Below are 25558 nucleotides of genomic sequence, written 5' to 3'. Positions count from 1 at the left end.
ATTCTATACAGAATAAAGACATTACTAAAGAACTCAACAAGAACATAACAAAAAAGATAAAGTGATACAAAATATGAGAGATAAAGTGATACAAAATATGAAAAAGGAAGCAAAGAAAATAAGTCAAAGACTCTAAAAATATGTCTAACAGGAATTCCAGATGATAATTCAAGGAATGGTGGAGAAGGTATATTCAAGGCAGATGAAGCTGATAGTTTCCCAAAACTGAAGAAATTCACAAGTCTTTAGATTGAAAAGGTACTGCAATTTCTAAGCAGTATAAATTTAGAAGTGAATCTAGACCTAATCACATTTCAGTGTATCTTTAGATCAGTAAGACAAAAGAACATCTTAAAAGTAACCAGAAACAGACAAAAGATTGCTACAAATTGAAATACTGGTTTTTGAGAAGACTTAAAAATAGAAAATCCTCTAGATAGAATTACCAAGAAAAAAAGAGAGAGAGAGAGAGAGAGGGCATAAAAAGTGGTACACATAAAAATGGGGACATAATCTTTCTTATAAAGAAAAGAAAAATATGAGAACAGAATTTTTATTATTATGCATACAATAAATTTAAAAATTTTAAATTTATTAACAAAAACATTAATTCGGTCAAACTGGCTCAAACAGAACAAAACAAACAGAATAGAAAGCCTGAGAAATAATAATTAATAAAGAAACTGAAACAGAGTTTAGAAGTATTCCCACCGAAAAAGACCCCTAAGCCCAGATGATTCAGGTAGTTACAAGAATTCTACCAGAGAAGGAAAAGGGGAAGAGTCTCCCCAGCTCATGCTAAGAGTCCAATAAACATGAAACCAAAACAAAAGAAAGATAGTTCGAGAAAAGAAAATCATAGGCCATTTTACCTATAAAATGAAGTTACCTTCAAAAATCCTAAAGAAAATATCAGGTCCAAATCTATAATTATATAAAAATGATTATAAATTATGACCAGGTTGGATTATTCCAGAAATGCGAGGGTAGTTTTACATTAGAAAATCTTTAAATGTCACTCACCATATTGACAGATATTTTTAAAATAAATAAACGAGAATAACACATGCAGAAAAAACTGTTTGATAAAATTTAATACACAAGCACTATCAAAACTATCAGAAAATTTAGCATGGAAGGGAGTGTCCCAAATATGAAAAGTATATTCATAGAGCTCATTCCTGATGGGGAAAAAATGGAAATTCCCTTTAAAATCAAGAACAAAACATGGATGCCTATTATTATAGTTTCTATTCATCACTGTATTGCAAGCCCTACCCAGTGTAGTGAAGAAAGAGAACTTTATGTCGTCCTTAACAGTTATTATCTTCACAGAAAACCCAAAATAATCTACAGATAATTTGTTAGAAATTATATAGTCTAGAAATAGTTTGAATTATATAGTTGAAATAACAGCATAGAATTGGTTTTACAAATTTATACATCAACCTCAATCAAAACATTTATTGTTTCTATAAAGAAACTATAATATGAACAAAAATCATAAGTAGAAAGGAATACATCTAGTGAAAAATGTATAGGATCTATTTGCATAAAAGTCTAACACTTTATTGAATCAACATAAAAAACAATTAAAAATGGCTAAGATTATGAAAACTTTTCCTCCAAGATCAGGAAGAAGACAAGGATGTCCACTTTCACCACTTTTATTCAACATATTACTGGAAGTCCTAGCCACAGCTATCAGCCAAGAAAAAGAAATAAAAGGAATCCAAATTGGTTAAGGAAAAAGTAAAACTCTCAATGTTTGTAGATGATGTGTTACTATATATAGAAAACCCTAAAGATTTCACCAAAAAACTATTCGAATTAATAAATAAACTTAATAAATTTGCAGGATACAAAATTAAAATACAATAATCTACTGCCTTTCTATACACCGATAACGAAGTAGCAGAAAGAGAAATTAAGAAAAAAATCACACTTATAATTGCATCAAAAATATATCTAGGAATAACTTTAACCGAGGGGGTGAAATACCTACACTCTGAGAAATAGAAGACACTGATGAAAGACACTGAAGACAGCACAAACAAATGGAAAGATATACCATGTCTATGGTTTGGAAGGATTGATATCACTAAACTGTCCATACTACCCAAAGCAATCTATAGGGTCAATGTAATCTCTATCAAAATCCAAATAGTATTTTTACAGAATGAGAACAAGTAATCCTAAAATTTCTATGAAACCGCGAAAGACCCCAAATGGCCAAAACAATCTTGAGAAAGAACTGAAGGTACCACATTCTCAGATTTCAAGATATACTACAAAGCCAAAGTAATCAAAACAGTATGGTACTGGCAAAAAAACAGATATATCGATCAATGAATAGGATAGATAGAGATCCCAGAAACAAACCCATACTTATATGGATAATCAATCTATGACAAAGGAGTTAATGATATACGATGAGGGAAAAAACAGTGTTTTCATTAATTGGGAATACTGGACAGCTACGTGCAAAATTATGAAACTGGACCACTTTCTTACACCATACACGAAAATAAATTAAAAATGGTTTAAAGACCTAAATGTGAGACGTGAAACCATAAAACTCCTAAAAGAAAACATAGGCAGCAATCTCTTGGACATTGGTCTTAAAAACATATTTTTGGATATTTCTCCTCAGGCAAGGGAAACCAAAGCAAACATAAACTATGGGACTGTAACAAAATTAAAAGCTTTTGCACATCACTGAAGCAAAAAGGAATCTATTGAATGGGAGAAGATACGTGCAAATAATACATCCAATAAAGTGTTAATATCCAAAATATATAAAGAACTTATACCACTCACCATCAAAAACTCCACATAGTCTCATTAACAACGGGCAGAGGACCTAAATAGGCATTTTTCCAAAAAAGACAAACCGATGGCTAACAGACACATGAAAAGACATTCAACATCGCTAATTATCAGGGAAATGTAAATCACAACCACAATGGGATATCACCTTATACCTGTCAGAATGGCTAATATCAAAAACAGAAGAAATAGCAAGTGTTGGCAGGAATGTGGAGAAAAAGAACCCTCATGCACCATTGGTGGGAATGCAAACTGAAGCAGCCACTCTGGAAAACAGTATGGAGTTTCCTCAAAAAATTAAAACTAGAAATACCATATGATGTAGTAATTCCACTACTATTTATCCAAAGAAAACAGAAACCCTAATTTAAAAAAATACATGAACTCCTAAGTTTATTGTAGCTTTTTAAAAAATAGCCAAGATATATAAGCAATCTATGTGTCCATCAACAGAGGAAGGGATAAAGATGTGGTATACAAACACGATAGAATATTACTAAACCGTAAAAAAGGAATAAAATCTTGCCATTTGTGACAACAGGAATGGGCCTAGAGGGTATTATGCTAAGGGACATAAGTCAGAAAGAAAGACAAATACCATATGATTTCACTTATATGTGGAATGCAAAAACAAAACAAAACCACAATCAAACAACCAAAACAGCAGAAACAGATTCATAAATAGAGAGAACTGAAGGTTGCCGGAGGGGAAGGGAGTAGGGGGAAGGGCAAAAAAAAGATGGTGAGATCATCTATCACTAAGAAAACCCAATACTATGGAGATGTTAAGTCTTTTCTTTTTTTCTCTCTCTTTTTTAAAAGATTTTATTTATTTATTTGACAGAGAGAGAGAGACAGCCAGCGAGAGAGGGAACACAAGCAGGGGGAGTGGGAGAGGAAGAAGCAGGTTCCCAGCAGAGCAGGGAGCCCGAAGTGGGGCTCAATCCCAGAATCCTGGGATCACGCCCTGAGCCAAAGGCAGACGCTTAACGACTGAGCCACCCAGGCGCCCCGATGTTAAGTCTTTTCAAATTGAGCCATCTATATAAAATGTGATATCAATCAACATTCCAAAATTTATTTACAGAACTTGATAATCTGATTCTAAAATTTATAAAGATGATCAGAAGAACCAAGAGTAAACCAGGAAGGTTTGTTCAACCAGATACCTTTATTACAAAGGTATAATAACTGTGTTTGAGAGAAACAAGGGATCAGAATATGGAGCCTATAACAAAGTCCACACATAGATGAAACTTGCTTAAAAACAGAGGCTTCACTGCAGGTCATTTGGGGGGGGGGAAGAAAGACTACAAGAAATGGTACTGGGAGAACTGAGTATTCATATGGAAATTAAAGAAAATTAGAATCCTTCCTCATATGACATATACAAATTAATTCTGGATGACTTCCGGACTTAAGTGTAAAAAGGAAAAACTTTAAAACTTTTGGAAGAAAATACAGAAAATGCAGATTACCTACAAAGGATAAACAATAAGAGCTCTTTCATAAGCAAAAATATCCAAGGCCCAATACATTTAAAATGCTAAGGAGGCAAAACATCGACTGAGTATAATTCAAACACCTAGTAAAACTCTCCAACATTAACAGTGAAAGATTTGTCTGGACAAAGAAAGCCCTACTTACCCTTGATAAAGGAAGTACTACAGCAAAAAAGAAAGTAAACCCAGAGGGAAGGAACAGAAAACAGCACGCACGTCAAGTCAACACATTAGCATATGTGTTCACTACCAGCTACTCAGAACAACAACCCGCAGAGTTTCATTATTAAAATTGACAAAATTCTTCAAAGTAAAGGAATAATAAGAAAGATGGGGTCTCAAGATGAACATTTAAATATGTTAAGGTCCTCATGATGGTCTGGGAGAGGATGGGTATATTGAAAAATGTATACTTCATTTAAAAAAATTGGTAGGTATGCATATCAAAACTTCAAGAAAAAACACTGAAGGAGTAGAAATTGCTTAGAAACATGAAATGTGCTTTTGCAGGAGAAGGCTTTATTCCATGAAATATAGATCTATTTGTTCAGTTGTGTTTTAAATAATACCACCAGTTTATTTTGTACATTCCTTTTTCTATGAAAAGGTGAAAAAGCCAGGTTTACTTAAGAAAAAAAGATCCTCACTAATACTCTCTTTTTTATAAAAACAAATTAAGTTTTGACATTTTTAAAACCTAACTATAATATGAAGCACTGTTTATTCCATACGAAAATTTAATGATAAAATGTTAGAGACATTCCCTTTACAGTCAAGAGAAGATTATCACTATTTACAAGAGTCCTAGCCAAAGTTGTAAGAGAAGAAAAATAAATTATATCATTTCGTTGACCCATGAACAATAGAGGGGGTTGGGGTGCTGACCCTTGCAGAGTAAAAAAATCCACATGTAACTTTGCCTCCCTAGAAACTTAACTACTAATATAGCCTACTGTTGACTGGAAGCCTTACCAATAACATCAACAGTTGGTTAACACAGATTTTGTATGTTATATTATATACTGTATTCCTACAATAAAGTAAGCTAGAGAAGAGAAAATGTTTTTAAGCAAATCACAAGGAAGAGAAAATACATTTGCAATATTGTACCTTATTTATAAAAAAACCAAACTTCATATAAGTGGATCCATACGGTTCAAACCTGTGTTGTTCAAGGATCGACTATAGTTGAACAACCAGGGGTAAAGGGGAAAAACTTTCAGTATCTGCAGATGCTATTATGCCTATATAAAAAAATCTACAATTGGATTTAAAAATTTTACACAAAAATCAATAGCAACAAATTAAAAGATCTTTTAAAATTGAAAAATCATGTTTATTATAGCAAGAAAACATAGAAGCCACCTAAGAATAAATACAATAAAATTTTATAAAAGTGTATAAAGAAATGATAAAATGTTTTTGAAGTACATAAAAGATTGGAATTAAAAGGTCAAGATCCTGTGTTTGAAGTAGGAAAGGTGAAAACCATAAAGAGGTCAATTGATATTTATTCTATAAATGTCAATTCCTATCATAATCTGAACAGAGGACTTTTTCAAGGAATTTTACAAATTAATTCAAAATATCACAACAAGTAAAATGACAAGAGTATTAAACCAGTGTAGACACAGGGAACAGGGCTCATTGATGAATTAGCTATGGGGGGGGGGAGAGAATACAAGATAAAAGAAAAACACAGTAACTCTACCCTCATGGGCTCAATAAATAAGAAGTACGTGCTTCCTAAAGAAAATTCGTAAACGCCAGCTATTGCTAAACACGGTCCAAGTGAGCACCCTGCCTGTAAGCCGCATGGTCTCTTCTCAGACCGACCACCTCACTGCCACGCAGGGGAGATCTCCTGGAGAAAGAGGTCAGTGGGGTCTGCAGGAAAAGGGCTCAAATGCACAGGGATGAGGGTCTGCACTTCGTGGCCTGGCCAGCCTAGCTTCACCAGTCTAGCAAACTGAGATCTTCAAGACCCTCAAAAAGCCATCCCAGGGAATTTTCTCTGAACTCTCAGCATTGTGTGCTATCTCCTGAAAACGTGTCATTTTTTTCCACTTCCGAGCTGCTTGTGTGTTTGCCAATGAAAGTAGATTCAAGGACAGCCACAGGAGCAGAGGGAGGTGATTTTTGTTGGAAGAATGAAGCAGAACAGAAGGACACAGAAGAGGACAATGGAAAAGCAAAGCTTCCAGGCCCTCCCGCACACAGGCGGTACTTAGAAAAATGAGGAAAAGACCAGCAACTCCTCCTTTGTTTTTTTTCCCCCCCAAACAAAATGTAAATCAAGAGAGATCACAGGTGCGTTTGTGAAAAGTTCTTCAAGTGATGTGCCTTCCTGTTGCCTTCCTGAGCCTCGTAGAAACACAGAAGGAGGAAGGAAGAAAGTGATTTGCACTGGTTTGTGGAATTTAATATTCCTGTAAAGGTAATTGTGTGGCTCTTGATAATTCAGCAGTTTAGACTCATCACGACATTTCATCTTCAAGGGCTATTTCAATCTCTCAAATAGATTTTTATTCTACCACTCACACATTCAAGGATGAAAAATGTGCCTCACTGTATTAAATTAAATTACCTTTAAAACTTGCAGCTTTGCTTCAAGCTCTGCTCTTTTGAGAATCATTGTTCCATTAAGAGTCTCTATCCTGTTTTAAGAAAAAAAGGGAGGAGAGGGGGAACAACATGAGTGATTCTTTCAAACAAGTACCATCCTTACGAAGTACTACACACTTGGAGCACAGACTATACTTAAAAGAGCAACATAAATGTTGTGGTTCCCATGGTACTTCAAGTATCTGGACCTAGGCCACATCTTCTGACAATATTCAGGGAAAGGAAATAGAAAAAAACAAAAACAAAAATCCCTCAAGAGAGTGGTTGAAAGAAAAGATATTGGTTACCTTGTAAACTGTAGCTCATTTTATACATGCCACTATACGGCAATGAGTATCCTTTTCTATTGGAATTTATTCTTATGGGCTCTGGCTGAATCACCTATTTCATTCGGTGAATGCTTATTGGCCATTTACTATGTGTCAGACTTCAGACACCGTGCTAAGCATGAGGGGTCCCTCGATGAAAACAACATGTAATAGGGATCTTCAAACAGTGGAATCAACATGCCATTTCTTGGAAAAAGGAAAAGTCCCTTCTTCCCCAGGATTCTAGGAAACTGTATGTCTGTCAATGGCCTTAATTTTGCAGCTAGAACAGCCAGACCCAGACCCGCTATGAGATAATAACCGTCATGTGACTCTCACATCTCAGAACCTTTGATGTTTATAAACTTCAATCCTAGAATTATCAACTTAATAGCATTTGTGTCTCCCTATACCAAATGCCTTTCTAAAAATCAAAGGACTTGTTCTATCCTGATCGATTTGATTTGTTTTGTGGGCTCACGTTGATGCCTTTATTTTGACTACTGAGTCAGCTATCTGCATAAGATAACAAATTTCATGTGTGAGTCACACACCTAGGCATTTTTAAAATACCGGTTCAAATTCCTTCTGATAAGTAAGCTGTAACTGTTATATTAACATGCAGAAAATGTTCAAGTCATAGTAAAACAATAGCATTCAATATGAAGACCTATTTTTCTCTATTTCTGATAGCATCATTCCCAAGATAATGAGAGGATAATGCAAGCCAGGATGTTGTCTGCTTTCTCATTAGGCATTAGCGAGGTTCCTATGAATCTGTTTCAATAGAGCTCTTCAGGTCCATCTGACCTGCCCGAGCAATGGATGTGTATGTGCAAAGCCGTAGGCATACGTTGGTTGGTCTCTTCAGTATTTAGACAGATGTCTCTCATTTTCCTGATCTCTGATCTCCATCTGTCTCCACCCATTACTCCTTAATTATATCCCTGCATTCTGCCCTCTTCACCCATTTGGAACGTAGCTTTCTGATTCTAACTGCCACCTCTTCCCCTTGGATTCTATATGGCTCCAACCTCATAGATTCAAGTCTCTCTGGAGTAAAGAGCACCCCCATACTCTACGCTGAGCTCCCAAGATCCGCAGAATTGGACTAAGTCCTCTACCATCAGGAGTCATCGTTTAAAACTACTCCTGCACACACCCAGAACATCTTTGAAGTTTTCGACTAGAATCACGGCTGAGCATCCCACGGATTTTCTATTGGCAGCTTGCAGTGAGCAGCTGTGGGGTAGCTGAAGAGAATGGATCCTGGCATCCAGAGCAGGTGGTCAAATCCTCACCCAGTCACTTACTAGATCATTGATCTTCACTTCACCCAATTTAAACTTCAGTCACTTTATCTATAAATAGAAATAAAACTAATCTCACAAGAGGCTGTGAAGAATGAAGGAGGTGATGCAAGACCCACCTTAGTCAGAATAAATCCTGAACTACGTAGCCTGACGAGGCCCGTGCTCTGCCCCCTGGCAAACTCCCTGCCTTCACTTCTTACTCTCCCTAGTCTACCACCCCCCTCCCCCCACACTGGTTGTTTCTCTTGCTCTTGGATATGCCAAGCCCATTTTGAGACCTCAGAGACCTATCTCTTTGCCTGAAAGGCTTTCAACAGGGGTTCATATGACCATCTCTTCTCTTTATTTAGGTGTCACCTCAGATTTCCCCTCCTCAGAGAAGATCCCTTTCAAAACCCAAGCTACAGTCACAGCCCTCTAACTCAATATTCCATTCCATTCCTTATTTTACTTTCTTAACAGCAGTTATCAATAATCGAAATATCAAAGTTACTTCTTTTGGAGGCTTTCCTTGTCCATCTCCCTCCACAATCAATAAAGCACTACAAGAGTCTTTGCCTATGTCTCTCCTATCGCAAAGCTGGGAACATAGTATTTGCTCAATAAATATCATTTAAATGACTGAGCAAATTCCGTCTTTCAACTATTCACTGAAGTTTCGGGTTCTAAGAATGGTATGGTGGCAAGGTCAGTCAAATCTCTAGCTGAGGAGGCCACTCTACCATCAGGAGGTCTGGAATATTAGCAGGTGTGAGCGTGTGTGCTGCAGGGCAAAGAGGGTTGAGCAGGCTTTTTTCTTCCTTGCAAATGGAACACTAGAAAAGGAAAACAATGGGCTTGTGGTATAAGAGTAAAAACTTCAGCCCTTCTGACCTTTCATTTGTTCTAGCTCCAAGATTATATCAACCATGGAAATTGGACCCGTTCCTCTCTGACCAAAGAGAGTGTGTGCCAGTTTCATTGAATTTGACATAAAAAAATAAATTTTCTAAATGCTATCCTTCCCACACAGACATTTGGGCTATTGATGTCCTCTGATTTCAGACGTTGACAGTACATTCAAATTCGAGGAAACCCTGAGAAACAAAAGGGCCTGATAAAGCATGTCTGTACCCAATCCCAAAGCTATGGTGCACTGCCTCCCTTCTTGTGATCCTGAACAAAAAGCCTATTCATTCACTCAACAGGCATTATGAGAGACCGTAACATTTTTGGAGCCTCTACGGGAAGCGGATGGATATTTACGTTAGCAGGTTTCCTGAAGATCTGATCAGGTCAACAACTTGTTTGTGGGTAAAGCCTTCTGTGTTCACGCCATTGATATTTGCAAGGACATCACCTGGGAGATGTCAAGAAAAGTGAGTTGTTACAGTAGTTGCTTAAAGAACCCCTCCTGACATGCAACTAAAACAAAATAAGCAAGCCCCAACCCTTAGCAACATAAGGGAGCTAAGAAAATACACAGCAGCAATTGTATCCCAACCTTTGACACCATAAAGTTTTCTTTTCTTGCTATTTAAACAATTCCTAATAGGAGCAAAGTTCCAAATTACCAGTTTGCAGGCCAGCATAGTGTGCTGGGCTGTCCTCCTGGATTTTGCAAATCAGAGTGCACATCTCTGAGGAGCACTGCAGCCTGTAAGTCTGTAAAAATTAAAGTGATACATAATTACTATTCAAAAACTCAAAATCTATGTGTCAAAAAATAAAAGGGTGTCGATTACCTCAAGCAGTATAGTAGGTAAGTACAAAGAACAATTTGGAAAGGCTTTCTTGAATATGAACTGAATCAAAGATACCAATCTGGAAATTCTCTGATGCAATATGTAGCCAGCCCCAACCATTAAAAAAAATGGGGGCGGGGGAGAGGTGCGCTTGCATGGTTCAGTCAGTTGAGCATCTGTCTTCGGCTCAGGTCCTGATCCCAGAGTCCCAGGATCCAGCCCCTTGGACTCCCTGCTCAGTGGGGAGTCTGCTTCTCCCTCTGCCTCCCGCTGCCCGCCCCCAGCCCCCCAGCCCCACCCATGCTCTCTTTCTCTCTCAAATAAGTAAACAAAATCTTTTTTTTTTTAATCCCAGCTTGAGACAGAAAGTAAGATAAGACTGGTTCAAGATTTTGTATGTTCAAGCCTAAGGGACCACCTGATGCTCTCATTATTACATATCTATTAAGAAAAATCAGGTTTCTTGTTTCCCAATGGGATAATACAATAGTAGCTAAAAGCAAAGAGAAAAATCTCTGTGCAGTTCTCCAAGCTAAAGCACTCATTACAGCGGCATATGGAACAGTACACATCCAGGAAGGGAGATATGCCAACAATAATTATTTTAAATCAGAGCTCTGCAAATAATGACAATCTGCCCTGCATTTTTTCAAAAGTACTGTAATTGACGCGATTACTTTCTTGTCTAAGTGCTCTCTGCTAAGCCTGCCCTGAATACTCACCGGTTCATTAGCCACCCAACCAAATTAGAAAAAGTTATGCTTCATCTCTTGCCTCAGTTTGGCAAAAGCAGCTTGGTTTTGTTTTTGTTTTTATTTTTGTGTCAAATTGTACCAAGAATACTGCGTAAATATTGCTAGATAGAGTGGCCCCATGACCTATAACAAACATATTTGTCTTTTTCACACATTTAAGTTATGAAGCCTGGTTCCATTTAGAATCAAAATCAGCACCTGAGTTAAGTAATCTGATTCGTAAAATTAAACCACATTACAGCACTGCTTCCTTGTGGAGAAATTAGTGTCTGATGTTCATTCCTTCTTAATTTACGGAAGTACCGGCTCCAGAACCAGAAGTCAATCATATGCAAGCAACTCCTAGAAACTTGATTTTGTTAACATCTAAGGAATTTCTATGCTTTCTGCAAGGCATTTTGAATCCCCATATCGTAAAGGTAGAAGGGACCTTTTAAAGATCATTTAATATACTTTCCATCTTTGGCAGAGACCTCTTGTACAGGTTTTCTGCCAGGCAGTCTTCTTGCTAGAGCCTGGACCCTTCCAGGAATGGGAAGGTGATCCAGTTCATGTGCTCCATGAACCAAAGCTCTAACAGTCACTCCTTTGGGAAACCACTGTTACAATTCTTACTAGCGGGAAGCATCCCTCCAGGTCCAGTGACCAAAGTGAGTTCAGGGAGGGGGGAAACATGTTGATTTGCACAGCCGGCCTCTATGTTCGCAAGCAGTGCAAAATGTGTGGGTTGGGGATAGAGAAGAAAAGGCAGAGGTCCCAAAATTATGGATAGAAATAGTCAAATATTTTCCTCTCTCTCACCCAGTCTTCTGGGTCCCATTTTTAGAAGCCAGTGATAGAACAATCCCCTGCGTTTCTTAGAGCTACAAAAGTCCCACTGCCCTCTTGCAGGCCCAGTGACCTTCACGCTAATGCCTGCCATTGGCTGATCTGCTGGTACCGGGCACGTTACTAAGTACTTTGTAAGATGTGTTATTTCTTTTGAACGTCCTAAAAACCCCACAAGACAGCACTGGGAGAACATGAACTTGGTATGTATGAATCCAACGTTTGTCTTGCTGCCACCCCGCGTCATTCTCACTCGCAGGATAAAACCAGCACCCACGGAAATCCACGGAGGAGATGGACTTGTTTCTCTCCCAACATGCCCTTCACTCGGGGGACCAGGACCCAAATACGCGTTAACAATGGGCACGCAATAGGGGTACCTGAGGCTATCTGGTCTTCAAAAAGTTCCCAGGGCATTTCCCCTCTTTGGGGACCACTGCAAATCTTAGGAGAACTAAAGAATAGATTATGGGGCGGAGCTGGCAATGGAAAGCACACACTCAATGGGAACTGGCAGAGCCTCGGTTGCAGCTTCACTGGTGCGTGCTGCAGTTCCGAAGGAAATCATGAGCTCGTGGGCATCTACAAAAGTTCAAGGGGCGGCAGCCTGCTGTCCACTACTGACAGTTTTGACTCTTTTTTTTTTTTTTTTTGGATTTTTTTGGGGGATTTTTAAAAATGTTTTTTTATTATATTATGTTAGTCACCATACAGTACATCCCTGGTTTTTGATGTAAAGTTCGGTGATTCATTAGTTGCGTATAACACCCAGTGCACCATGCAATACGTGCCCTCCCCACCACCCATCACCAGCCTATCCCATTCCCCCACGCCCTCCCCTCTGAAGCCCCCAGTCTGTTTCTCAGAGTCCATAGTCTCTCATGCTTCATTCCCCCTTCTGATTACCCCCCCTTCCTTAGCCCTTTCTTCTCCTACCGGTCTTCCTAGTTCTTATGTTCCATAGATGAGAGAAACCATATGATGAGTTTTGACTCTTGCATTCATGGTATGGGGGAGAAACACAACAGTGAGCATATCACAGAAGAGTGAGAGAAAACATCCCCATCGGTTGCATGAAATAGGGTAAGTGAGTCGTCAATATCCTGTTTCCAGTGGCAATGGCTACGCATCCTGTGGATAGCAGTCATTTAAAAAGGAGCAGTCCCAAAAAGCTGCAGTGTCTCCACAACAGAAAGGGAATGTTTCATGTGAATGGGAATAATAAGTGAGAGTACTATGCTTCTAAAACCTGATAAAAAATTATAAATTTCACCAAATTTAAAAGTAGAATAGTTCAGAAACTAAAAAGTATCTTTCTTCCTCCTATAGCCTTCTCCCTATTCAGTATACTAGAGTTCCATTTTGTTTCTTTATTCAGAAAGCATGTTTTACTTGGCAGCTTCCTATTCCTAATCTTCAAATATACACTGACTATCCAATCTGGGGATTGATATTCAGTCACCAAAGTTTTCTAAAAGCAGCACCAAAGCTAAGACCTAAAAGCTGATGTGCAGTGTTTAAGAGTATGATTATGCAAAGACATCTAAAAGAAATGCAAAAAATGTGATGGAAGAAAAAAACCCAATAATACTTAACTTATTACTGTTGCACTTAACTGGACTAGACTTCATTTGACCTTACTCACCATCTTTATAAACATGGCCACAAAAGAGCAGAGAGCAAATGAGAAATGAAATTCTTAGGCTATTAGAAATAGAAACCTATAAAGACTCTTAGAAACTCCTAGAGCATGAGACAATATGCAAGTAGACACAACTGTTCTAAAATGTTTCAAATAATAATTATAAGGTGTTGTCATTAAGAAAAAAGTCCAGGGGTGCCTGGGTGGCTCAGCCGGTTAAGCCTCTGACTCTTGGTTTCAGCTCAGGTCATGATCTCAGAGTCCTGAGATCAAGTCCCACATGGGGCTCCGTGCTCAGTGTGCTCTCTGTCTCTGTCCCTCTCTTTCAAAATAAATAAATAAATCTAAGAAAAAAAAAAAGAAAAAAGTCCAAAGTCCTTCATCATATCTGAGAGGAAACTTTAGTATTTCAAAATGTAACAATGAGTTATATATGAATACACACTATCCCATACACACAAATCTACATGCTTTCAAGTATTTCTTGAATATCAAAGCATAGATTTGAAATCTGATATACAGTATAAAAATGATCATGCAAAACACATCTGAAATGCAAATATATAAAAATGCACATCTGTAAAGAGTATTTCACTTTCTTGAGACCAGGCTGATACCAAGTATTTCTCATCAGTCTCAGACTTACAGGAAAACTAAAGCAATTAAGAACAAGGAGCTGAGCATGTCTCAAGGCTTTTCTTTTAACTGCTTCAGTGTTTTCTTTCCTTGATGGTACCTAGCATACTGAAAAACTACCCCAAACAAACCACAGCACATTGAAGAAAAGTCACAGTGTTCATTATTCTTTAATCCTGACTTCATGCTTTCCTTGCAAATATCACACTACCAGCACCACTTTTTTCGTTAAAAGTCTGAAAAATTGAAAATTGCCCACCTGAATTTCAAATCCAAACGTTCCATTATCTTGTTTTTCCACAGTAACGAGCTTTCTGTAATAAAAAATTAAAAATATGCGTGAAGATCAGAGTATCACATTTGGCACATTCTTATCATGAAATAACTGTCACAATTACAGATGGTTAACATTCAGGTAAACTATATGTAAGAATATGTGTGTCTGTGTCTGGGGGCGGGGCGGGGAGTGCACGCTGGTGGGAGACCAAAAAATACATGAATTTCTTTACCTTTGAGACCAGGAAAAGTCCCCTAAAGAACTTGATCTCGTCAAAGCAAGCTGAAAAATACAACAAGCACACAGTTATCAAAAGGTCCTAAGACACATTCATAAAATGTTCTAAATCACAAAGGACTTTGTTCTTTATCACCTTCTTTGGCCCAGGTCTAGGAAATTGTTACGTAAAGGTAGTAATTTCCATTCTCTATTGGTAGCAAAGGAGAGCCGGGAAAGGGAACGTTCAAGCATTAAAAGGCTAAAAGAGGCTCAGATAATAATACACCCTAGCAAAAGAGTTCGTGTAATGTGGCAAAACTCCAAAGCTTCCAAAAAGAATGTCATATCTAATCTGTATTTAAAATAGCCCCTGAAAGATTAACCAGAGCAATTTATAATCGCATGGAAATTCAAAGAAAACACCACCCGTAGAATGGCATATAAAACCCAAATACTTGGTAGTTTTTTGAGATACTGATGAAATGACTGTATTTATTATAATAGTTCAATATGTTACTGTTTTTAGCAGGGTAAAATAATCTGTACAGAAGCACAACAGGTGAAACCAGGGACTCAAAACCTCAATTCCTTTTTATGATTTCTTTTTGCAATAGTTTTGGAAAAGTGCGATGGGATTTACAGCCAAGAAAGGAAAGGAACATCAGAATGGTATGAACAGTATGAATACTACCACCTTCACCCCCCTACATCTTTGGAAAAAAGATCATATAAACATAAACTTCCAGGATATATTCTACCCTTATAAATAGGAAAAATAAGCAAAAGCAGCATCTTGTTTTTCAGGTGATTGCTGTGAGTTTGTGTGTGTTTTTATTTTATTCCTTTAGGAATTAACCCAAGTTAATTAGACCTTTCTCAAGTCTTGGTCCAGGGGCCCAAAATGTCAGCTTATGGTACTAGCTAACCCACCGTGTTTCACCGTCAATCTGATGTACTTGTCATCTATCAGTGAATACATTAAAAAATGTCAGGAGATCAGCATATAGTCTAAACAAATGCAAGTAAGACAAATAGAGGATGAAATCAGGAGAAAACACATAAAAGAAATTAATGCACAAACAAAATCCTTATTAAGGCATTTGTTAGGAGAGAAGCCTATATCACTGTTAATGAATTTGAATTACCAAGTACCAAATGCCAGCATTTTCACAAACTTTCTGGAATGGCTCAGTGTTCAGAATTCGCCTGTTGATCAGTAAAGCTACTGAAAGAAGAGCTGATCTCTCATTGATTTGATGTAAATTAATTACATGTTGTAATTCCTTGTCTTTTCAGTTCTGGACCTCAAGCCATTTATATCATCCTGAGAACTGCAATAGGAAGGCTCAGACCTAAAACGATTCTCTAGATTTGCTAAAAAGCATTTATTTTCAATTTGTAAGGACTAACTGTAGAAGGCCTCTAACAATTTGCATGGTTTATTTCAGCCTGTTTTGTCCTACCTACCACAAACATGGGCGGGGACCACTCAGCTATGCAAGAGGGCCACCTTCTTACGGAGGAGACTGATAAACTTGACATTCCCAAGCATTCTCATCTCTCTGGCATACTGCTCACATTATCTTAATCTGTTTTCATTATCTGTATCTGCCTGGCTTTTACCCTTATTTCCGATCTTAAGGTATTTAGGTAGGTCATATCTACTTCTGTTATCTGTTATCGTAACTAGGGCTTCTATTTAAAAAATAATACTCTTACAATCAATATTCATCGTATTATTCATATAGTCATCCATGTGGAAACATATATTTGTGTTTATATAAAGGGTATGCTGGATCAAATACCTCACTTCTGTGCATAATTACTGGTATCCTTTGGGCCTCCTGGAATGTACTTGTTTTACTTTCTACACCCCCCCCCCCACCGGCCCCAGTGCAGGGCCTGGAATAGAGTGGAAACTTACATATAGCTAAAGAGACAAACAGAAGTAAACTACTAGACACCAATTTAAGTAACTAAATAGTGGTGAAAGATCAAATTCAGGAGGAATGTGTTAAAATGCTTTTCAACTTTGTCCTTCAGAAAATCTCAAGGGTAATCATTAAAAATATAAAATTAAATTTAAAAAATCCAAAACATGTGGCAACATTAAAAATGAAAATCAAACAAACAAAAAAAAATAGCATAAAAAAAATCTCAATCCAAAACCAAGAAGAACCATAGAGAAAGGACTAATAGAAAGCAAAGGAAGTTAGTAATGCCTTAATACATAACTGCCAAATGAATAAATGGTAGCAAGAATTAATGAGTTATTAAAATGTCCAACCTATCCTCAGCAATTCTAAATGGCCTTTTGCCAGGCAAATAATCAGGGCATTGATGGGAACCTCAAGATTCCATCTGGTCCACCTGCAACTTGCCTTCTAAATAGAAAAACATTCTATTTAAATTCAAATCTAATATCTTTTAAGTCCACAAGACAAATCTAAGACCTCCACACAGAAGGAAACTGCCACACCTTTCCTTTGCTAACCTTTCTATCTAGCTAATTGACTAGTTGAAAATATTTGCCTAGCACAACGTGAGACGCATGGCAGAGACTCAGTTCCTGTGGACTGACTGATTGGGGTTATCAGTGACACACACAAAAATCAGACTAAGTCAAATTATAGATTAGTTTCTACTCTGGGTGAGCGATGAACCTCTCTTAGGCACCTAATATTTAAATTAAAAAGAATTTAAATAAATTAGGCACCATCAAATTCTCTGACACGTGCCACATCTTGACACAAAGCCTACTTGTCTTTGATCTGGGCTGTCAGACTCAGGCAATGCAGAAAGGAACGTTCTCAGGGTTCAACCTTGCTCACACACCAAACTATCTGCCGAAGTGGGAAGAAGTATGCCTAAGGCCTTATGGAAGGTCTCACGCTTTGGCAAATGTTTTGCCCGCAGCCCTCCTCCTTGAGTGGAGCGGTCCTGTTCTGGAATCTCACCAGTGGGGGCCGTGCTCCTGAATGCCCTCCCAGCCAGATCCTTTTCTCAGGGTTGCAGTGATGGCACCGAGACGCACGAGTAAGGAACGGGTGTGTGATGAACAGCATATGCTGGCAACAGCTGTCTTTTATTACACATTATCTAATATGAGAAATCTAGGTTTGGCAATTTGGCAGGCCTGCAAACTACACATTCAATTACCATCGCTGATGAGACAAAGCTCCTTAACCCATTGCTGCCACTGATAGAAAGATGCCTGGGGTTGAGCTCATGATTCTTCTTCTTTTGTTTTTAGTCAGATGACTTAAAAGATCAGGCATGAATATTCAAAACGTAATTTTTGCTGCCATGCAGTGATTCACAGTGTCCCTCTTTACTAGGACACCAAGACCAAATATTTCAGCTGTCAGTTTGCAAAAGATAGGGGTCATCTGTAGCTCAGCCAGAGAGTCCGCAGGCTGGGAGGAGCTCCAAGTTCGATACTGTAGCCACTTCTGCTGCTAAGTAACAGATTGTTACTTCCTGGTCCCCACTCAGCGGACTCATTTCCTGAAAACATTGGGGGTGGGGAGAGGATACTTACTAACAGAGAAGGTGTTTCTTTTGTTTTTATTGTGTCAAAAGTCCACAAATTATGTGCCCTGCTCACTTTGGAGCCCCTGCCTCCCTTCTCCCTGATTCTTCCATGAATTTAGCTTTTTTTCCGTTTCCCTTTTAAGCCAGGAGCCTTGGGATAGCAGGGCTCTCCAGACTATTCTAAGATACTTGCTTAATGGAGTTGACTTCAGTTTCCTAACTTGTACGTGCCCTTAAGGAACCCAAGTCAATGTCGCAGCTTCCTAAGAAAGTCTCATTGTGGATTCAAGAGCTTCTTTTCCAAGAAAAATTGTGGGCTACTGATTCCAAGCGTGTCACAATATGGATTAGAGGATGCTTTTTGAATTCATTTGTCGTGAAATTAATACAGTTTTCTACCTAAAGTATTTCCTAAATGATCAAAACACCTTGTTGCAGTTAGGAACACTTGGGAGCTTTGGTAACAGATGGGTGTGTGACCAGAAATCAGGTGAAACTCCTAAAGGGCGGATTCCAGCCCAGAAGTACACGCATTACAAAATTCTGCATCTGAACTTTTTTTTTTTTTTAAAGATTTTATTTATTTATTCGACAGAGATAGAGACAGCCAGCGAGAGAGGGAACACAAGCAGGGGGAGTGGGAGAGGAAGAAGCAGGCTCATAGCGGAGGAGCCTGATGTGGGGCTCGATCCCACAACGCCGGGATCACGCCCTGAGCCGAAGGCAGGCGCTTAACCGCTGTGCCACCCAGGCGCCCCTGCATCTGAACTTTTAAGTGAAATCCCCGTTTCAGAAGCTGCCTATTAAGCAATTAATTCGATAACCCAAAGACTGTCAGGCAGAGACAGTCTGTGGTACCACTGAGGCATGTTCCGGCTTCTCGCCTCCCCTGGCTCTCATTACAGCTTTTGGTGAATCCTGCCTTCCAAACGCAACCTACTACCCTCAGCCGAGTGGCCCATCAGGTACAATCCTCTGGCATCATCACATTTATAAAGCCTCTCTTATTTTCTCCTGTCTCCTTCCCACCGTGTTTTCCATTGCAGGGATTCCCCCCCACCCCCCCACCAAACTATGTTCAGAAGTAGAAGCTTTACTGTGTGTCTGTCACCTCCTATAAATACAGGTATGGAGATAATATGCACACACAGAAGTCTATTTTTAAGCAATTCCGAGTGTAAACACCCAAATGCTTCTAAAGATTAATCTGAAACTACAGGCTCACCAGATACAGCTTTGCAGAAGCCAAAGGCAACAATAACGAGAAGTATGAATTGTTGACGTCAGCCCTGAAAGTGTTGAAAATAACAGTGGGCAGAGAAACACCTGCTCATGGGATTGCCTCACAGCGATCTTATTGCCTGCAATTCAGTCGGTGCCAAATGGGTGATTATTCTCTAAAAACCACTTAAAAGAAATGAACATCCATTTGGAAAATTCTGAAATGTTGGGATAAACTTGCATCAAGTCTCATTGATGATAATTGTACAGAATCCTAAGTATCATGTAAAAGAGGTTTTGTTTTGCTTTTTTTTTTCCTTACAGTAATTCTCACAACAGGAAGAAAAAGCTGTTTGAGTAGGAGTTTACTATGGGAAAGAACATGAGAAAAGGGAGAAGAGACGACCTAAAAAGATGAGAACAGCAGATAAATTCATCGGTGCGGGAGTGTGTGCGTGTCTATGTTCACGTGTAGATGTTCTATACATCTGCACCATGCGTGCATTTCATCGGCCTCCATCCCTCTCATAATCCCCTTCCAGTAGCCTCCCTCTGACTGCCTCCTCTTAGTCCAGCTGTCTTCACCCACGCTTCAAACCAAGGTGACACCTCCATCTTCACTGCCTTTCACATCCCAGTCTCTGGGGCTCCTCTCCATTCCATCCATTTCCTCTTTCTCCAGCTACTGCAAATGTTGCTCCCTCGCCACTCGTCCCTACCCACTAACCGACACACCACACGTCTAGAGTGAGGTTCCTAAAACCCTCTCCTACTCAAACATGCCCAGTGGCTCCCTGTGCTGGTCAAATGACTGCTTCCTTGGGGGAAATGTTCAAGTGTTTCATAAAGCAGCCCAGCTCCGAGGTTCCTCACCCCCCCCAGACACTTACTGGGTCCTCCGGAAACAATAATGTGCTGTTACCTCAATGTGCCCTAAAGGCCCCGAGATCTGTGCCTTGGCATTAATTATTGCCTTGCTCAGGAATACCCTTCAATAACTGGAATATCTCTACTTCAAGGTTATATTGAAAGGCATGTCCTTGCATTAGAGCATTTATGTTGTATAATGCCTATTCGTTCTGCCTACTGAATTTTTAACCCTACAAGGCCAGGAAATGTGTTCTCATCTCTGTACCTCCTACACTGCTCTCGGAAACCTGAATAAAGATCTTGGTGCTTCCCACAGCTGCTTTATTTCCAGGCTAGTAGTAAATTGATAGAAATGTTCATCATTTGATTAAGCTTAATGTCATAAAAGCATTTGGGATTTAAAAAGATCAAAAATCCAAACCATGGCAAATTATGCCCTTATCTTCATTGTGAAAAATAATGAGGAATCAGCCATATACATCACTGAGAAAAGATCACGACTCTCCCTCTATGCTCTAACTCTCTAATCCTGAAATCAGAAGGCTTAAGAGGAGCCCATGATGTGCACTAGGACTTAAGGGCAAAACTTCATGCTTTAAAGCAATTCTAATTCTAAATTCAGAGATGTACTTGGAGCATGAGAGCAAGTGATATAACCAAAACCCGAAGAGGTTAAAAAATTGTTTTAAAAATTGGAAATTATAGAATGAAAGAAACTAACTCAGCTGGACATGGATTTTTCCAAATAAGGTTTCATCTCTAGGGAAATACCTTGCAGTAAAAATAAAAACGACAGCATAATTATTGAGCACATAGCACATGTCAGTCACTGTGTTAAGCACTGCACACTTCCTCACTTAAGCCACAGAAGAGCTCCTTAGGGTGGTTCTGTTGTTATCTCCATTATAGAAAAAAGAAAACTAAATCTCAGAGGGGCAAGTGACTTGCCCAAGGTCCCACAGCTGGGAAGTGGGTGAGCTGGTATTCAATCAGCCATTCACTTATCTAATAAAAGCCTTAATTCCCAATAGCATTAGGAATGTGCCTGTACCCCAGCACTGAAAATAATTTAGTCAACAAAATTTGTCCCGAAGAAAAAGCACTCTTCTTGGATTGGAAATGATTATCAAGGAGTGAAGCCAGGAGGGAAGGAATCAATGAGACACATGCAGGGGGGAAAAGATCAATAATTCTCAAACTGGCCATGTCTATATGCACTAAGTTCGATGTGCTTAATGATTTTCATTTTACCTCGACACCTCTTCAAATGAGGAAAACAATCTTCTTTTAAGTTTTGCCTTGACAAAAATTTTTATTATGGTCTTAAATCTTCTGGACTAGTCCGTAAACTCTCTGGACTCCTTGTCTCCTTCCTCGCCCATACTCTTAGTGACTAATTCCAAAGCCTCTAAAATACAATTTCGGTGTGAAGCCAGACAAACATATCAATGCTGCTCTCAAGAGAACATGAACAGTCTGAAAGTACAAGACAGTAATCATACCTGCTTTCTTCCCCGAGGCAGAGTAGCCACGGTGTCTGCCAGCATTTGAATCCTTCTATTATCATCCATTCGGAAGCTGCCCGTGAGTGGGGAGTAAGAGCTATACGCGGGAGCAGCCCAGTAGTCCACCAGGCTGCCATTGCTGCTCTGTCGCGTGAGCCTTTGTAAGGACATTGTGAGGAAAGGTTACTCCAGCTTGCACATGGTCGAGTGGCCTTGCAGGATGGGGGAAGCTAAAAGTCTAACTCTCTGACAAGGAATCAAAAGTAGCAAAGCAGAAAGAGCCCATGTGACTTCTGTGGTTTTAGGTACTTGTTACACAAACCCTATCTTGCAGTGCACTCCCATTTCTCAATGCTTTTTTCTTTAAGCCCCTGGGAGAAACTAGCTTTACCATTAAAAAAAACCATCAACTTATTTTTTTTCCTCTTTCAAACAGCCAGAACTCTCATGCTTTTATGTTCTACGGCAAGTTGTGTTCAAAACACCATCTGCCTTTTTTTTTTTTTTTTTAAAGGAAGAAAGAAAAATCTCCCCAAGTGCTGCCATGTGTTGCCCACGCATTGTCCTACTCACTGTGGGCAGTGCAGTGTCCAAGTCAGGATATGCAGACACTCAGTTCTTGTGGCTATAAGCAAGAATTACAGGGTCCGGTCATAATGTCTGTTGTGAAGTCCTTGTAATGTTCTTTCCCTGAAGTACACCCTAGCTCATTAATGTTCATCAAAAGGACATTATATCTGCCACTGGGGCTGTAACCGTTCAGCATTCTTCTGGTTTCCCTTCTACTACTTTGTCCTAACTAAAATGATCCATCATCTTTACAAGGAACAATGGGAAGAGAAGACTAGCTCACTCAGAGCTCAAAGTTGACCCCACCTTAGATAGGACTTTGTTGCAGAGTCAGCATGTGGTCCTGGGGGAGGAATGGAAAGGACAGGAAGGTGTCCTGCTAACCAGGGTGACCCAAGAATGTTACCTGTTTGGTGCCTGCATGCTCAGATGGGCCAAGGGCACCATCGGGATATACACAAGATCACAGATACTTTTTTCAGGGGGGAGCTGGGACATGTAGTTTCGAGAGAACTGGTTTCAGAGGAGGAGCAGGGGATGTAAGTAGAGGAAAGAATCAAAACAAAAATCAAAAAGAGAAGTTTTAATTACTACAAAAAGTCAACTGTGATTTTGAAGGTCAAGAGTAGAATGCAAAGGAGTTAGAAAATTTTGAACTAAAATGGAAGTCGAGGCGAATTCAGCTCAGCAGAACCTGAGAAATATAAATGGTAAAATCTTCTGAGTTAGCAGTGCTTCAAGAGATACGACTACTTCAGAAATTTTTAAAACCTGATCACAGCATAATTCACTATAATTGGAACTGGATTATGACAGGAACAAGATGATGTCTCTAGAAACAAAAATATCTAAATCAGGGATTATAAACGGATTTGCCTTCAGGGGCCAGGTGGGTAAAATAATATAATGTCAATGTGTAAAACGAAAGAGAGTGGTAGAGACTTTGGCAAATAAATAGTATGTCAGTTATGAAAACATTTATGTAGTGTGTGTGTGGGCGAGTGAGAGAGAGAGAGAGAGATTTTAAAACATCTCTAGGCTGTGAGGTACATGATTTAAATCCACACTATTAATTGAGGATAGCAGTCCACCTGTCCCCTAGGAATTTTATGAAGTTAGGTAAATATTTTAATATTTCAAAATGTCAGGTGGAAATTATACTTTTGCCTGATATAAGGCCATATAGGCCAACTGACAACCAAGTGTGATGGATGGATGCTAAAATTCTATCAGTTTAGTGTGTTATACTGATCTTAAGCCAATATAAATTCCAGAAGTCTATTATTAAATTAAGAAATTGGAAAATAATTTTTTTTTACTTAATTTATGAAATGTGTTTAAGAAGTAGAATCTTCCAAATCAGGAGATCCATGGCTATACAGCCAGAGACAAAGGCAGATCTGACATTCAGCCAGGACGTACCAGTATGGCCACATTTGTTAATTATATATTTAGGACCTGGTCTAGTTTGGCCGGTTCCCTGTTCTGATTGTTAAAGTCTGTGTCATAACAGTTATTAAATATTTTGAATAACATCCCTGATTATAAAATGTGGGGAAACACTAATCTTTTCATACAAATATGACTTCAAGCCTCAAACCCCTGATTCACAAAAGTGTTCTACTATTTACAACTTCTTTTTTCCATAGAATTTACCTCAGGACAGTTACACTATTCTGAACTCTCTTCCTCTTCATCCTCCCCTTTATTTTATAAAGGTGATTCTGACAGTGAATCAGATCAAGTTATCTACCTACTCAAAAGATTTCAGAAATGCCTCATTGTTCATAAAATAAAATAAAATAAACTTTTAAAAATTGCACTTCTTGTCTAATTTCATTCCCTGAAATGTCATATCATTTTTTTTTTCAGATCTTTCTTTTGAGACTTAACATATTATACTTAAATTATACCTTGAAAGCAAGGGCCATTTTGTATCTTTGAATTTACATTCACGTCCTATGTGTAGAAAGTATTCAAGAAATGTTTAGCGTTTTTTGTTGTTGTTGTTTTTAAGATTTATTTATTTGAGAGAGAAAGAGAGAGAGAGCATGCGAGCAGGGGCAGAGGAAGAGAGAAAAGCAGACTGCCTTGTTGAGCGGGGAGCACGACGCAGGGCTAGAAATGTTTGTTAATTTAAAAAAAGGGCAGGGAAGTCGATATTTAATAAAATGTATTAAATAATATTCTTCTAAAGCATCAAAGAAGAAAAATTAAACTAGTAGAAAATGTTTGTATTACACACCCATATTCCAAAGTACCACAATCTGAGGCACTCTGTAAGGAGTAATCTGAGAGAAGTGGAAAGATTAATGTCTCTCTAAGAAGAGACATCACAGAGCTAGCTTGCGCTCTGTCTCTCTGCTGTGTGAGGGCAGAGGGGTCTGCAAGCCAGAAAAAGAGATCTCACAAAGAATCCAGTGACTGGCACCTTGATCTTTCATTACCCAGCTATAATAAACTATAGTCATTATAATAAATTTCTGTTGTTTTAGCTACCCAGTCTGCAGTATTGGTCCGGGCTGACTAATATGCTCTCTAAACCTCAGTTTTTACACATCTAAAATCAAAATTTGTAGAGAGAAACAGATACAATAGTCCAAGCATAGCACTTGGTACAAAGTCAAGTATTACTATTGAGTTTTAAGTAATAGGAATTCAAAGGGAAAAGTTCAAAGGAAATTACTTGAATTCTCTACAAACTGCTTATCTACTACCAAATGCTCGTATCTGCAGCAAGAACGCCCTCCTTTATCCGGGAGCCGTCTAGAGACTAGAATCCATGTGAAAATCCTTACTGTTGTGTAAGGCAGGTTATGCTTGCAAAGCATTGTCAGAGCCAATGTCTGAAATTTCTGGATAACCATTAGCCCAACTCATCTCTTCATTAGCGTAGATATGGCAGAGGAGTAAGTGGTTGTTCAAAAAAATAAGAAATCCTCTGTGTTCTTCAGATTCTAAGATAGTCGTTGAGCTTTTTGCTTTATTCTGGCCCTTTGCCTTTATTTACACAGGAGGCCTTTATTTGCTTCCTGGAATACAGTAGGGTTTTGTTTCATTTGGCCTTTTTGTTTTGCTTATTTGTTTTATTTCAGCATTTTCTCTTTATTTGTAAGGGAGCCCATATTTGGCTACATGCACTGACATAAGAGACAGGATAAAGCCATCCAGACAATATTTGATTCTTTTATGTTTGAATT

At 38.7% G+C, this 25558-nt stretch overlaps 1 protein-coding gene across 1 annotated transcript in view; it reads right to left on the bottom strand.

The window, feature by feature from the left end:
• The window catches only part of LOC103659480 (cytohesin 1 interacting protein), a 31069-nt gene extending 9013 nt beyond the window's left edge, over positions 1-22056 (bottom strand). Inside the window, exons 1-6 of the mRNA XM_008686995.2 lie at positions 21786-22056; positions 14672-14721; positions 14422-14476; positions 10131-10221; positions 9823-9916; positions 6919-6988 (exon numbers count right to left, since the gene is read on the bottom strand). Coding sequence (XP_008685217.1) covers positions 6919-6988; positions 9823-9916; positions 10131-10221; positions 14422-14476; positions 14672-14721; positions 21786-21959 — 534 coding nt within the window. The 5' untranslated portion in view covers positions 21960-22056. The remainder of the gene's footprint in view (positions 1-6918; positions 6989-9822; positions 9917-10130; positions 10222-14421; positions 14477-14671; positions 14722-21785) is intronic.
• Positions 22057-25558: the final 3502 nt, after the last annotated feature.

The sequence above is a fragment of the Ursus maritimus genome, unplaced genomic scaffold (assembly GCF_017311325.1).
Source record: "Ursus maritimus isolate PB19 unplaced genomic scaffold, ASM1731132v1 scaffold_1, whole genome shotgun sequence".
Classification (NCBI taxonomy): domain Eukaryota; kingdom Metazoa; phylum Chordata; class Mammalia; order Carnivora; family Ursidae; genus Ursus; species Ursus maritimus.
Note: the sequence above shows the minus strand (reverse complement) of the source record. Positions and strands in the feature narration are given on the sequence as shown.